Source organism: Pseudoliparis swirei, chromosome 5 (genome assembly GCF_029220125.1).
Source record: "Pseudoliparis swirei isolate HS2019 ecotype Mariana Trench chromosome 5, NWPU_hadal_v1, whole genome shotgun sequence".
In the NCBI taxonomy this organism is placed as follows: domain Eukaryota; kingdom Metazoa; phylum Chordata; class Actinopteri; order Perciformes; family Liparidae; genus Pseudoliparis; species Pseudoliparis swirei.
In genome coordinates, this window is record NC_079392.1 from 686,752 (window position 1) to 703,457 (window position 16,706).

General features: G+C 44.1%; 2 protein-coding genes across 6 annotated transcripts; one reads left to right on the forward strand and one right to left on the reverse strand.

Annotated features, from left to right (window-relative positions):
• The first annotated feature begins 657 nt into the window (after positions 1-657).
• On the forward strand, positions 658-1,248 carry LOC130194110 (uncharacterized protein slr1851-like). Its single transcript, XM_056415003.1, has one exon. The coding sequence runs from the start codon at positions 658-660 to the stop codon at positions 1,246-1,248; it is 591 nt and encodes a 196-aa protein (XP_056270978.1).
• Positions 1,249-2,240: 992 nt separating this feature from the next.
• On the reverse strand, positions 2,241-12,595 carry LOC130194282 (low-density lipoprotein receptor-related protein 8-like). Of its 5 annotated transcripts, none has more exons than XM_056415218.1 (12): positions 12,513-12,595; positions 9,557-9,946; positions 9,077-9,196; positions 8,814-8,936; positions 8,479-8,671; positions 8,190-8,405; positions 6,833-6,951; positions 6,593-6,732; positions 6,269-6,410; positions 5,843-5,959; positions 5,335-5,491; positions 2,241-2,722 (listed from the first exon to the last, which is right to left on the reverse strand). In XM_056415218.1, exons 1-12 carry the CDS (start codon positions 12,571-12,573, stop codon positions 2,560-2,562), a joined length of 1,941 nt encoding a protein of 646 aa, XP_056271193.1. In that variant the 5' UTR covers positions 12,574-12,595; the 3' UTR covers positions 2,241-2,559. The 5 variants fall into 5 exon arrangements, 3 of the variants coding, with proteins under 3 accessions (XP_056271193.1, XP_056271192.1, XP_056271194.1); XM_056415217.1 differs by having other exon boundaries at positions 9,464-9,946; XM_056415219.1 differs by having other exon boundaries at positions 2,586-2,722; positions 5,335-5,501; positions 9,464-9,946.
• Between the last annotated feature and the right edge of the window lie 4,111 nt (positions 12,596-16,706).

Below are 16,706 nucleotides of genomic sequence, written 5' to 3' on the forward strand. Positions count from 1 at the left end.
TTTTCAGAACATAAGAACCTCTTCCTCCAGAGACCGATCTCTAAGTTCTGTTTCTGCTGTTCATGTTTCAGCTGACGGACTCAGAGGGCAGGAGGTCAACGCTCCTGTGGAGCAGCACGCCTGGTTCCAGGTCCTCTCTTCAGCTCAGCGTGTGCTGGGTGTCTGAGAAACACGTCACACGTATGACCAGAGACCGTTTACCACACGCTCCCATGAGTCATGGTCGAGGCCACAATGAGGACCAGTGGGACCAGACCAGTGGGACCAGATCACTGGGACCAGACCAGTGGGACCAGACCAGTGGGACCAGATCACTGGGACCAGACCACTGGGACCAGACCAGTGGGACCAGACCACTGGGACCAGACCAGTGGGACCAGACCACTGGGACCAGACCAGTGGGACCAGATCACTGGGACCAGACCACTGGGACCAGACCAGTGGGACCAGACCACTGGGACCAGACCACTGGGACCAGACCAGTGGGACCAGACCAGTGGGACCAGATCACTGGGACCAGACCAGTGGGACCAGACCAGTGGGACCAGATCACTGGGACCAGACCAGTGGGACCAGACCAGCTTCTGCTTCCACAGATAAAATAAACACACTTTCGACCTGTTCTAATAGCGTTGTAGCCCGACGCTTCACTGAAGGATGCTTGAAGCGTCCCTCAGTGAAGCGTCCCTCAGTGAAGAGTCCCTCAGTGAAGCGTCCTTCAGTGAAGCGTCCCTCAGTGAAGCGTCCTTCAGTGAAGCGTCCCTCAGTGAAGCGTCCTTCAGTGAAGCGTCCCTCAGTGAAGCGTCCTTCAGTGAAGCGTCCCTCAGTGAAGCGTCCTTCAGTGAAGCGTCCCTCAGTGAAGCGTCCTTCAGTGAAGCGTCCCTCAGTGAAGCGTCCCTCAGTGAAGCGTCCTTCAGTGAAGCGTCCCTCAGTGAAGCGTCCTTCAGTGAAGCGTCCCTCAGTGAAGCGTCCCTCAGTGAAGCGTCCTTCAGAGAAGCGTCCCTCAGTGAAGCGTCCTTCAGTGAAGCGTCCTTCAGTGAAGCGTCCCTCAGTGAAGCGTCCTTCAGTGAAGCGTCCCTCAGTGAAGCGTCCTTCAGTGAAGCGTCCCTCAGTGAAGAGTCCCTCAGTGAAGCGTCCCTCAGTGAAGAGTCCCTCAGTGAAGCGTCCCTCAGTGAAGCGTCCCTCAGTGAAGCGCCCCTCAGTGAAGCGTCCCTCAGTGAAGCGTCCCTCAGTGAAGCGCTCCAGTGAATCGTCCCTCAGTGAAGCGCCCCTCAGTGAAGCGCACCTCAGTGAAGCGTCCCTCAGTGAAGCGTCCTTCAGTGAAGCGTCCCTCAGTGAAGCGTCCCTCAGTGAAGCGTCCTTCAGAGAAGCGTCCCTCAGTGAAGCGTCCTTCAGTGAAGCGTCCTTCAGTGAAGCGTCCCTCAGTGAAGCGTCCTTCAGTGAAGCGTCCCTCAGTGAAGCGTCCTTCAGTGAAGCGTCCCTCAGTGAAGCGTCCCTCAGTGAAGCGTCCCTCAGTGAAGAGTCCCTCAGTGAAGCGTCCCTCAGTGAAGCGCCCCTCAGTGAAGCGTCCCTCAGTGAAGCGTCCCTCAGTGAAGCGCTCCAGTGAATCGTCCCTCAGTGAAGCGCCCCTCAGTGAAGCGCCCCTCAGTGAAGCGTCCCTCAGTGAAGCGCTCCAGTGAATCGTCCCTCAGTGAAGCGCCCCTCAGTGAAGCGTCCCTCAGTGAAGCGCCCCTCAGTGAAGCGTCCCTCAGTGAAGCGTCCCTCAGTGAAGCGCTCCAGTGAATCGTCCCTCAGTGAAGCGCCCCTCAGTGAAGCGCCCCTCAGTGAAGCCACGAGCTGCTTTAACAGTTAATGTTCCACTCACATCGTGAGGCGCCAGCAGCTTGAGGTGGAGGACATGCAGGAAGCTGTAAAACCACTTCCTGCATGTCCTGCAGCGTATTGCTTAATCTGAAGGAGGAAGTGTTAGTCTCCAACATCAAATATTATATTATGGTATTCTGCTGCTGATACAAGAACACTTTAAAGCAGATTAAAGTACGTTATAAACTTTCTATTGAACGATAAGATAATCGTCATGAATACTCAACGGACATGATTTAGATTCTATGGTTGTGATTCATTGTGAGTCTCTTGACATCAAAGCCTCCTGTGTGAAGTCAAACATCACGACCTCACCGCCGTCCGGCTGCTCCAGATGACGTGATGACTCAGCGGTTAATAAACGACAGACAACGACATTTATGACGTGTGGACAAAACTTTATTCATTAACTCAACGTTACAGGACACGACACTAAACCTCGTTAGAAATAAATACCAAACACACAGAGTCACGTCTCCCTGAGAGACCCAGACCCGGTCCAACAGAACCGGACCACTACACCACACCCAGGAGCAGCTCCGTGGACCCCTCAACCGCAACGGAGGAGAAACAGGAGGACCAGAACTCTGGGGGAACAGAACTCTAGAGGACCAGAACTGTGCAGGACCAGAACTCTGGGGGATCAGAACCGTTTGAGAAGCTTTCACTGTCTGAACTCTGCTGTTCACCAACGGGTCATTTCTTTTGTGATTTTAACGGCCGCCACGAGATCACCGCGGGGTCGTGGTGACGCCGCCGGTCAGTACCATCAGTCCACCGGTCGGTACCATCAGTCCACCGGCCCGTCGTCGGCGTCTCTTCATTCTCCGTCCAGGCGGTCCGGCTGCAGCAGAGTTTCCTGAGAACAGAAACATCTCGAGTCAGAGAGTCTCACCAGACTCTGAACCTGAGGGAGTCAAATGACACGTGTCACATGTTTACATGTTCACATGTGTCACATGTTTACATGTCTACATGTGACACATGTGAACATGTAAACATGTAGACATGTGACACATGTGACATGTGACACATGTGAACATGTAAACATGTGACACGTGTAGACATGTAAACATGTGACACGTGTAGACATGTAAACATGTGACACGTGTAGACATGTAAACATGTGACACGTGTAGACATGTAAACATGTGACACATGTAGACATGTAAACATGTGACACGTGTAGACATGTAAACATGTGACACGTGTAGACATGTAAACATGTGACACATGTGAACATGTAAACATGTAGACATGTGACACATGTAGACATGTAAACATGTGATACATATGAACATGTAGACATGTAAACATGTGACACATGTAGACATGTAAACATGTGACACATGTAGACATGTGACCCATGTGAACATGTAAACATGTGACACATGTAGACATGTAAACATGTGATACATATGAACATGTAGACATGTAAACATGTGACACATGTAGACATGTAAACATGTGACACATGTAGACATGTAGACATGTGACCCATGTGAACATGTAAACATGTGACACATGTAGACATGTAAACATGTGAACATGTAAACATGTAGACATGTGACACATGTGAACATGTAAACATGTGACACATGTAGACATGTAGACATGTGACCCATGTGAACATGTGACACATGTAGACATGTAAACATGTGACACATGTAGACATGTGACCCATGTGAACATGTAAACATGTGACACATGTAGACATGTAAACATGTGACACATGTGAACGTGTAGACATGTAAACATGTGACACATGTGAACATGTAAACATGTAGACATGTGACACATGTGAACATGTAAACATGTGACACATGTAGACATGTAAACATGTGACACATGTAAACATGTGACACATGTAGACATGTAAACATGTGACACATGTAGACATGTAAACATGTGACACATGTGAACATGTAAACATGTGACACATGTAGACATGTAAACATGTGACACATGTAGACATGTAAACATGTGACACATGTAGACATGTAAACATGTGACACATGTAGACATGTAAACATGTGACACATGTAGACATGTAAACATGTGACACATGTGAACATGTAAACATGTGACACATGTAGACATGTGACATGTGAACATGTAGACATGTAGACATGTGACATGTAAACATGTAGACATGTTAGACATGTAAACATGTGACACATGTGACACATGTAGACATGTAAACATGTGACACATGTAGACATGTGACACATGTAGACATGTAAACATGTGACACATGTGAACATGTAGACATGTAAACATGTGACACATGTAGACATGTAACACATGTAGACATGTGACATGTGAACATGTAAACATGTGACACATGTAAACATGTGACACATGTAGACATGTAAACATGTGACACATGTAGACATGTAAACATGTGACACATGTAGACATGTAAACATGTGACACATGTGACACATGTAAACATGTAAACATGTGACACATGTAGACATGTAAACATGTGATACATATGAACATGTAGACATGTAAACATGTGACACATGTAGACATGTAAACATGTGACACATGTGAACATGTAAACATGTGACACATGTAGACATGTAAACATGTGACACATGTAGACATGTAACATGTAGACATGTGACACATGTAGACATGTAAACATGTGACACATGTAGACATGTAAACATGTGACACATGTAGACATGTAAACATGTGACACATGTAAACATGTAAACATGTGACACATGTAGACATGTAAACATGTGAACATGTAGACATGTAAACATGTGTCACATGTCTACATGTTCACATGTGTCACATGTTTACATGTGTCACATGTTTACATGTTCACATGTGTCACATGTTTACATGTGTCACATGTTTACATGTTCACATGTGTCACATGTTTACATGTCTACATGTGTCACATGTTTACATGTCTACATGTGAACATGTAATCATGTGACACATGGAGCACAGTAACATGCTCAGTCAACTTTAATTAAAAATACATAACAGTGGTTATGAATCGGCTGGTGATCCACCGACAGGTGATCCACTGACAGGTGATCCACCGACTGGATTCTTTGTCCACTGTAATTTATTAAGACCATAATTTAATCATTTCTGGTGTTTCAGTGGGGATTTAAGATTACAATCTTCTCACCAACGTCAGTGAAGGGAAACACCTGAGGAGGAAACACCTGAGGATCATGTGACTTCCTGGACAGGCCGCAGGTGTTTCCGCCGCAGGTGTTTCCTCCTCAGGTGTCTCCTCCTCCTCACACGTTGAAGCTCCTCTGTTGTAATATTTGTGAAAGGTTTTATTATCAGACTCCTTGAGGAGGACATGAGTCACACACACACACACAACGACAGACCTCATCTCACCAGAACCACCTGGTGGACCTGGTCCAGACACCTCAGGTCAATGAAGCTGTACGCTGTGTGTGTGTGTGTGTGTAACCAAACTCACTTTACCTTGATGAGACATGTGTTTGGACCCTGGATGATGAGGAGGGGGTCCTGGATGAGGGGGTCCTGGGACTCTTTGAGGGAGAAGCTCTGCTCAGTGAGAGACTTGAAGTACCTGAACTCCTCTTTCCACCAGCAGAGAGCCAGAAGCACCAGCAGCAGGCTGAGGAGCACTGACACACACACACACACACACACACACACACACACACACACACACACACACACACACACACACACACACACACACACACACACACACACACACACACACACACACACACACACACTTAGAAGCTCCAGACGTTTATAACACATCGTCATCTTTGATGTAAAGAGACTCAAAGAATGAATTACAACAAAGACACAACAACAGAATCTCAATCACGACGATGATCTTATCGATAGAATGTTCATAACGTACTTTAATCTGCTTCTTCTTCTGTAGCGTTTTCAGCCCAATAAAAAGATGAAGAGATAGGAACAGAAGCTTTTATGAGATGGTAAAGTTTACCGATAAGAGAGAGCGTCCCGGGGAAGGAGGCGTCGGCAGCAGAGCAGCTGAACTCCAGGCCCGGGGTCAGGGTCACGGCACACCGGCCCACACAGGCCGGGCCGCATGCAGACGGCCCTGAGGACCAGAACCAGGTGGAGGTGAGAACACGTCAACCCCTGAGCGCCAACAACTAACACATACAGTTCAGTTAGAGGTCATATCTTTAGAGGTCAAACCTTTGGGTTAGAGGTCAGCCATTTGGGTTAGAGGTCAGACCTTTGGGTTGGTGTCATACCTTTAGAGGTCATGCCTTTGGGTTAGAGGTCAGACCTTTGGGTTGGTGTCATACCTTTAGAGGTCATGCCTTTGGGTTAGAGGTCATGCCTTTGGGTTAGAGGTCATGCCTTTGGGTTAGAGGTCATGCCTTTGGGTTAGAGGTCATGCCTTTGGGTTGGAGAGCCGGGTGATGGACAGCCAGCCCTCCCGGGGAGCTGATGTTGGACAGCAGGACCTGCAGCTGGAGGCCGTCGTGTTTACTCGCTCTGCAGAGGGAGCGCGTCGCCTCCTCAGTCCAAAACACGAAACCCTGAAACCCAGAGGGAGAGGAGGGAAAGGAGGAAGAGGAGGAAGAGGATAGGAGGGAGAGGAGGAAGAGGAGCACGGGTCAACGACTGACGAGTTCATCGGGATCTCAACTCTTCCAGATTCCTCTGTCTTGTTTCAAGGAGGTAAAGGTCGAGGTCAAAGGTTAACGGTCGCGGTCCTCACCTCGAACACAGCCAGCCCGAGGGGCCGGTCCAGGTACCCGTTGGACTCCACCACGGTCTTGCGGTGCCGGCCCTCCAGAGAGACCCTGGAGATGCTCCGGGTTCCCCGGTCGGCCCAGAACAGCAGCTGGCGAGGAACATCTGGAGAACAGCAGAGCGTCAGCTGGTCTGAGGTCAGCCCTCTGACTTCCTGTTCACACAGGAAGTGGAAGCGCTCCTCTGCCGGCGACCCGGGACGTACCCAGAGAGAGAGCGACGGGCCGGCGCAGCGCGGAGGAGACCAGAACCACCCGGTCCCCCCCGGACCGGTTGGCCCGCACGATCTGAGGGGCGGCGCCGCACTGAGCCCAGAAGATGTGTCTGGGGGGGGGGGGGAGAGAGAGGAGATAGATTCTTTGTGTTTGGGTTGAGAACAATAAACATACGTACATCAGAATTTTTTGTTCCTTCTGTCAACATTCAAGATGTTTGACCAGCGCCGACTGGAAGAGGAAAACCTCCAAGGCAAACAACCTCCGGATGACATCATCGCGAGGTCCGGTTGGCTCCCTCCCGATGACGTCGCTCCCTCCCGATGACGTCGCTCCCTCCCGATGACGTCGCTCCCTCCCGATGACGTCGCTCCCTCCCGATGACGTCGCTCCCTCCCGGCGTCGCTCCTCGATGGCGTCGCCCCTCCCGATGGCGCGCCCTCCTCGATGGCGTCGCTCCTCCCGATGCGTCGCCCCCTCCCGATGCGACGCCGCCTCCGGCGTCGCCCCCTCCCGATGACGTCGCCCCCTCCCGATGACGTCGCCCCCTCCCGATGACGTCGCCCCCTCCCGATGACGTCGCCCCCTCCCGATGACATCGCCCCCTCCCGATGGCGTCCGCCCTCGATGGCGTCGCCCCGTCCCGATGACGTCGCTCCTCCTCGATAGCGCCCCTCGATGGCGTCGCCCCTCGATGGCGTCGCCCCTCCCGATGCGTCGCCTCCCGATGGCGTCCCTCCCGGCGACGCCCCCTCGATAGCGTCGCCCTCCCGATAGCGTCGCCTCCCCTCCCGATGGCGTCGCTCCCTCCGATGGCGTCGCCGCCTCCCGCGACGTCGCCCCTCCCGGCGTCGCCCCTCCCGATGACGTCGCCCCCTCCCCATGGCGTCGCCCCTCCGATGCGATGCCTCGATGGCGTCGCCCCTCCCGATAGCGTCGCCCCTCCCTCCGATAGCGTCGCCCCTCGGTCGCCCCTCGATGCGTCGCCCCCTCGACGCCGCCCCGGCGACGCCCCCTCCCGATGACGCCGCCCTCCCGGCGTCGCCTCGCCGATGCGTCGCCCCTCGGCGACGCCGCCTCCCGGCGACGCCCCTCCGATAGCGTCGCTCCCTCGATGGCGTCGCTCCTCCGGCGACGCTCGCCTCCCTCGATGGCGTCGCTCCCTCCCGACGCGTCCTCCCGATAGCGTCGCCCCTCCGATGACGTCGCCCCCTCTCGATGACGTCGCCCCCTCCCGATGACGTCGCTCCCTCCCGATGACGTCGTCCCCTCCCGATGACGTCGCTCCCTCCCGATGACGTCGCTCCCTCCCGATGACGTTGTCCGCTCCCGTGAGGCGGTCCCTACCCCTGCAGAGGATCCACAGCCACCGCCGACGGGTTCTCCAGCCCCGTGACGAGCCGGCGCTGAGCAGAACCGTCCAGCAGGCCCACGTGAACAGAACCGCTCTCCGTGCTGGTCCAGTAGAGCAGCCGGTGGATCCAGTCCACGGCCAGACCCGATGCCGAACCTTCAAACGTCAGGACCAGCGCCGGACCCTCCTCCGGTCCGTCCACAGAGACTCTGGAACACCACAAAGTTCTCATCAGACTGGACCCGCCGGGCCGGACCCCCCGACGGGTTCTTCCCCTCTGACCTGAACACGGAGCCTCGGCTGGACCAGAACAGAGACCGGCTGGAGGCCAGAGCTGCCACCGGGCCTGGTCCTGGTCCCACTGGACCAGGTCTTGGTCCCTGTGGTCCTGGTCCTGGTTCCCCGTGCTCCAACTCAAAGAGGCTCATCCAGCGAAGTCCTTCAGAGGAGCTGAAGACCAGCTGAGCCTCAGCGCCTGGAGGAGAGGACAGGAGAGAGGAGAGAGGAGAGAGGGAGGAGGAGAGGAGAGGAGAGAGGGAGGAGGCGTCACGTCCTCAAGTCAAGTCCTCATGTCCCCCCCGTGGTGGTCTGCCCCCCCGTGGTGGTCTGCCCCTCACCCGTCGCGCTGCAGCCCCCGCTGCTCGTCCTCTGGTAGCCGCGGCTGCAGCTGCAGGTGAAGCTGCCGTTGAGCTGAAGGCACAGCTGGTCACAGCCGTCGCTCTGCAGGCAGGCGTCCAGCTCTGGAGGACAGAGGAGAGTGGAGACGCTGGGCCGGTCCGGGACCACCGGGACCACCGGGACCATCAGGACCACCAGGACCATCAGGACCACCAGGACCACCAGGACCATCAGGACCAGCAGGACCAGCAGCTCCACTCACCTTCACAGCGGCTGTCCCCCAGCAGCCTCATGTCGGGGGGGCAGGCGCAGTGGAAGCCGAGCGGCTCGTCCACACACACATGAGAGCAGCCGCCGTTATCCAGCAGACACTCGTCCTGATCTGAGGAGACAAACAACAAAAACAAACAAACAAACAAACATCAGGATGACTTCAGAGCAGCACGTGAAGCTTTCTGAACACTGAAGTCATGAGGAACAGACGTCGTGTTGTTGTTGTTGTTTATGGATTAAATATTTAGTGGACTAACTACAGACATAAAGGGGAGGAGCCAAAATCATCAGAATCATTTAGCTATTGTCCATTAAACATACGACGACTTTGACTCGGTTAAAGGTGAATAGCAATAGAATATAACAATAAACAGACCTAGAATAAGAGCAGCGGCTGAAGGTAACTGTAGAGCGGTGCCACGGCGCCCTCTGCTGGCGGGTCGGTGAACTGCATCCTCCAGAGACTCACCACAGGCGTCCTCGTCGCTGCCGTCGGAGCAGTCCTCCGCGTGGTCACACCTCCAGCTCTGGCGGATGCAGCGGCCGTCTCCGCACCGGAACTCGGCCGGCGTGCACGGCGGCGGCGTGCTGGGTGGCGGCGGCGGCGGCCCGGACGAGCGGCACCGCGGCGGAGCCTCGTCACGCCCGTCTCTGCAGTCGCGGCGCCCGTCACACACACGCTCTCTGGGCAGGCAGGCGTCGGGCGGCCCGCAGGAGAACCAGCCGGGGGCGGAGCAGCCGGGGCACGCCGCCTCGTCGCTCCCGTCGCCGCAGTCGTCCACGCCGTCACAGCGAAGACGAGCAGACACACAGCGGCCGCTGCGGCACGGGAACTCACCTTTCTGACACGGAGAGGCACCTGGGAGGGGAGAGAAGGTCAACCCTCACCTCAAGGTCAACCCTCACCTCAAGATCAACATCACCTCAAGGTCACCCCTCACCTCAAGGTCAACCCTCACCTCAAGGTCAACCCTCATCTCAAGGTCACCCTCACCTCAAGGTCACCCCTCATCTCAAGGTCACCCCTCACCTCAAGGTCAACATCACCTCAAGGTCACCCCTGACCTCAAGGTCAACCATCACCTCAAGATCAACCCTCACCTCAAGGTCAACATCACCTCAACGTCAACCCTCATCTCAAGGTCACCCTCACCTCAAGGTCACCCCTGACCTCAAGGTCAACCATCACCTCAAGGTCAACCCTCACCTCAAGGTCAACATCACCTCAAGGTCACCCCTCACCTCAAGGTCACCCCTCACCTCTGAGAATAGTTTTACATTATTATTGTTATTACAACATTAATAATAAACACAACCTGCTGACATTGTGTTAACTTTATTTCCTTCCCTTCAGACCGGAGCCTCTAACCTCCGTCACGTCTTCATCCTCACAACTTTGAGTTCTGCAGCTTGAGCTTAAAACCAAATCCTGGAATTAAATGTCAAAGTCTGTAAATTCTTCTTCTGGATTATGAGAACACGATCAGAACCGGTTAGAACCAGCAGGAACATCATGACTCCTCCCTCCTCACAGTGTGTGTGTGTGTCCTCACCACAACGCTGCTTGTCTCCTCCCTCCTCAGTGTGACGTCATGCGGTGACGTCATCTCATGACGTAACGACGTATTCCTGAAGTTGTATTATATAACTCTATAAAGTATTAAATACATATAACGTGTATTATATAAGTATAAAGTATTAAATACATATAACGTGTATTATATAACTATAAAGTATTAAATACATATAACGTGTATTATATAAGTATAAAGTATTAAATACATATAACGTGTATTGTATAACTATAAAGTATTAAATACATATAACGTGTATTATATAACTATAAAGTATTAAATACATATAACGTGTATTATATAAGTATAAAGTATTAAATACATATAACGTGTATTATATAAGTATAAAGTATTAAATACATATAAGTATTATATAAGTATAAAGTATTAAATACATATAACGTGTATTATATAACTATAAAGTATTAAATACATATAACGTGTATTATATAAGTATAAAGTATTAAATACATATAACGTGTATTATATAACTATAAAGTATTAAATACATATAACGTGTATTATATAAGTATAAAGTATTAAATACATATAACGTGTATTATATAAGTATAAAGTATTAAATACATATAACGTGTATTATATAACTATAAAGTATTAAATACATATAACGTGTATTATATAAGTATAAAGTATTAAATACATATAACGTGTATTATATAAGTATAAAGTATTAAATACATATAACGTGTATTATATAACTATAAAGTATTAAATACATATAACGTGTATTATATAAGTATAAAGTATTAAATACATATAACGTGTTGATTGGTATGGGCAAAAGAACACAGGCATTGGACAGAGGAAGATTGGAAAAAGGTGTTCTGGACAGATGAATCCAAGTTTGAGGTGTTTGGATCACACAGAAGAACATTTGTGAGACGCAGAACAGGTGAAAAGATGCTGGAAGAGTGCCTGACACCATCTGTCAAGCATGGTGGAGGTCATGTGATGGTCTGGGGCTGCTTTGGTGCTGGGAAAGTGGGAGGTACCAGGTCAAAGGGATTTTAAATAAGGAAGGCTATCACTCCATTTGGCAACGCCATGCCATACCCTGTGGGCAGCGCTTGATTGGAGCCAATGTCTTCCTCCAACAGGACAATGACCCAAAGCACACCTCCACATTGTGAAGAACTCTTGAGGGAAGAAGCAGGCAGCTTGCTGTCTGTAATGGAGTGGCCAGTCACCAGATCTCAACCATTGAGCTGTTGTGGGAGCAGCTTGACCGTATGGTCCTCAAGAAGTGCCCATCAAGCCAATCCAACTGGTGGAGGTGCTTCAGGAAGCGTGGGGTGACATTTCAACAGATTACCTCAACAAATTAACAGCTAGAATGCCAAAGGTCTGCAATGCTGGAATTGCTGCAAAAGGACCATTCTTTGACGAAAGCAAAGTTTGAAGAAAAAAATTAATACTTCAAATACAAATCATTATTTCGAACCTTGTCAATGTCTTGACTATATTTTCTATACATTTTGCAACTCATTTGATAAATAAAAGTGTGAGTTTTCATGGAAAACACGAAATTGTCTGGGTGATCCCAAACTTTTGAACGGTATTGTAACTCTATACATCCTCTATACACCAGAACACGCAGCGACCGAGGGCTCAGTTATTAACTTAGACTTCGCTTTATATGCAAATGTCGCAGGTATATTTATATGTTTACACCTGTGACGTCACACGTGCGACGCAGCCCCGAGGAGGACCTGAACGTCGCACGAGCGTTTTGACTTCATTCACGCTGTAAACTCTGAAGTAACTCTCCATTCAAACTCTTCATCCTCTCCAGAGCCGCGCGCACCCTCCTCCTCCTCCTCATCACCTTACCCCAGGTGAGAGTCGCGCTCCACGGCGCGAGCAGCAGCAGGAGCCCGGCGAGGTGCGCCATGCTCGTGTCCTCCACGGCGGCGCGCGGCGCGGAGAGATGACGTCACAGCTGATAGCGGCTGCGACAGTTTACCTACTTTCATAGTTTATATATTATAGTGTAGTATACTTTCATAGTTTATATATTAAAGTGTAGGCTACTTTCATAGTTTATATATTATAGTATAGGCTACTTTCATAGTTTATATATTAAAGTATAGGCTACTTTCATAGTTTATATATTAAAGTATAGGCTACTTTCATAGTTTATATATTATAGTATAGGCTACTTTCATAGTTTATATATTATAGTATAGGCTACTTTCATAGTTTATATAACTAAGTATAGGCTACTTTCATAGTTTATATATTATAGTATAGGCTACTTTCATAGTTTATATATTATAGTATAGGCTACTTTCATAGTTTATATATTAAAGTGTAGGCTACTTTCATAGTTTATATATTAAAGTATAGGCTACTTTCATAGTTTATATATTAAAGTGTAGGCTACTTTCATAGTTTATATATTAAAGTATAGGCTACTTTCATAGTTTATATATTAAAGTGTAGGCTACTTTCATAGTTTATATATTAAAGTATAGGCTACTTTCATAGTTTATATATTATAGTATAGGCTACTTTCATAGTTTATATATTAAAGTATAGGCTACTTTCATAGTTTATATATTATAGTATAGGCTACTTTCATAGTTTATATATTAAAGTATAGGCTACTTTCATAGTTTATATATTAAAGTGTAGGCTACTTTCATAGTTTATATATTAAAGTATAGGCTACTTTCATAGTTTATATATTATAGTATAGGCTACTTTCATAGTTTATATATTATAGTATAGGCTACTTTCATAGTTTATATATTATAGTATAGGCTACTTTCATAGTTTATATATTAAAGTGTAGGCTACTTTCATAGTTTATATATTATAGTATAGGCTACTTTCATAGTTTATATATTAAAGTATAGGCTACTTTCATAGTTTATATATTATAGTATAGGCTACTTTCATAGTTTATATATTATAGTATAGGCTACTTTCATAGTTTATATATTAAAGTGTAGTATACTTTCATAGTTTATATATTATAGTATAGGCTACTTTCATAGTTTATATATTATAGTATAGGCTACTTTCATAGTTTATATATTAAAGTGTAGGCTACTTTCATAGTTTATATATTATAGTATAGGCTACTTTCATAGTTTATATATTAAAGTATAGGCTACTTTCATAGTTTATATATTAAAGTATAGGCTACTTTCATAGTTTATATATTATAGTATAGGCTACTTTCATAGTTTATATATTAAAGTATAGGCTACTTTCATAGTTTATATATTATAGTATAGGCTACTTTCATAGTTTATATATTAAAGTGTAGGCTACTTTCATAGTTTATATATTATAGTATAGGCTACTTTCATAGTTTATATATTATAGTATAGGCTACTTTCATAGTTTATATATTAAAGTATAGGCTACTTTCATAGTTTATATATTAAAGTATAGGCTACTTTCATAGTTTATATATTAAAGTATAGGCTACTTTCATAGTTTATATATTAAAGTATAGGCTACTTTCATAGTTTATATATTAAAGTGTAGGCTACTTTCATAGTTTATATATTATAGTATAGGCTACTTTCATAGTTTATATATTAAAGTATAGGCTACTTTCATAGTTTATATATTATAGTATAGGCTACTTTCATAGTTTATATATTAAAGTATAGGCTACTTTCATAGTTTATATATTATAGTATAGGCTACTTTCATAGTTTATATATTATAGTATAGGCTACTTTCATAGTTTATATATTATAGTATAGGCTACTTTCATAGTTTATATATTATAGTATAGGCTACTTTCATAGTTTATATATTAAAGTATAGGCTACTTTCATAGTTTATATATTATAGTATAGGCTACTTTCATAGTTTATATATTATAGTATAGGCTACTTTCATAGTTTATATATTAAAGTATAGGCTACTTTCATAGTTTATATATTATAGTATAGGCTACTTTCATAGTTTATATATTAAGTATAGGCTACTTTCATAGTTTATATATTATAGTATAGGCTACTTTCATAGTTTATATATTAAAGTATAGGCTACTTTCATAGTTTATATATTAAAGTATAGGCTACTTTCATAGTTTATATATTAAAGTGTAGGCTACTTTCATAGTTTATATATTATAGTATAGGCTACTTTCATAGTTTATATATTATAGTGTAGGCTACTTTCATAGGTTATATATTATAGTATAGGCTACTTTCATAGTTTATATATTATAGTATAGGCTACTTTCATAGTTTATATATTAAAGTATAGGCTACTTTCATAGTTTATATATTATAGTATAGGCTACTTTCATAATGTTTATATATTATAGTATAGGCTACTTTCATAGTTTATATATTATAGTATAGGCTACTTTCATAGTTTATATATTAAAGTATAGGCTACTTTCATAGTTTATATATTAAAGTATAGGCTACTTTCATAGTTTATATATTATAGTATAGGCTACTTTCATAGTTTATATATTATAGTATAGGCTACTTTCATAGTTTATATATTATAGTATAGGCTACTTTCATAGTTTATATATTAAAGTATAGGCTACTTTCATAGTTTATATATTAAAGTATAGGCTACTTTCATAGTTTATATATTAAAGTATAGGCTACTTTCATAGTTTATATATTAAAGTATAGGCTACTTTCATAGTTTATATATTAAAGTATAGGCTACTTTCATAGTTTATATATTAAAGTGTAGGCTACTTTCATAGTTTATATATTAAAGTATAGGCTACTTTCATAGTTTATATATTAATAGGCTACTTTCATAGTTTATATATTAAAGTGTAGGCTACTTTCATAGTTTATATATTATAGTATAGGCTACTTTCATAGTTTATATATTAAAGTATAGGCTACTTTCATAGTTTATATATTAAAGTATAGGCTACTTTCATAGTTTATATATTAAAGTATAGGCTACTTTCATAGTTTATATATTAAAGTATAGGCTACTTTCATAGTTTATATATTAAAGTATAGGCTACTTTCATAGTTTATATATTATAGTATAGGCTACTTTCATAGTTTATATATTAAAGTATAGGCTACTTTCATAGTTTATATATTAAAGTATAGGCTACTTTCATAGTTTATATATTAAGTATAGGCTACTTTCATAGTTTATATATTAAAGTATAGGCTACTTTCATAGTTTATATATTAAAGTATAGGCTACTTTCATAATGTTTATATATTATAGTATAGGCTACTTTCATAGTTTATATATTAAAGTATAGGCTACTTTCATAGTTTATATATTAAAGTATAGGCTACTTTCATAGTTTATATATTATAGTATAGGCTACTTTCATAGTTTATATATTAAAGTATAGGCTACTTTCATAATGTTTATATATTATAGTATAGGCTACTTTCATAGTTTATATATTAAAGTATAGGCTACTTTCATAGTTTATATATTAAAGTATAGGCTACTTTCATAGTTTATATATTAAAGTATAGGCTACTTTCATAGTTTATATATTAAAGTATAGGCTACTTTCATAGTTTATATATTAAAGTATAGGCTACTTTCATAGTTTATATATTATAGTATAGGCTACTTTCATAGTTTATATATTAAAGTATAGGCTACTTTCATAGTTTATATATTAAAGTATAGGCTACTTTCATAGTTTATATATTATAGTATAGGCTACTTTCATAGTTTATATATTAAAGTATAGGCTACTTTCATAGTTTATATATTATAGTATAGGCTACTTTCATAGTTTATATATTATAGTATAGGCTACTTTCATAGTTTATATATTAAAGTATAGGCTACTTTCATAGTTTATATATTAAAGTGTAGGCTACTTTCATAATGTTTATATATTATAGTATAGGCTACTTTCATAGTTTATATATTAAAGTATAGGCTACTTTCATAGTTTATATATTAAAGTGTAGGCTACTTTCATAATGTTTATATATTAAAGTATAGGCTACTTTCATAGTTTATATATTAAAGTGTAGGCTACTTTCATAGTTTATATATTAAAGTATAGGCTACTTTCATAGTTTATATATTAAA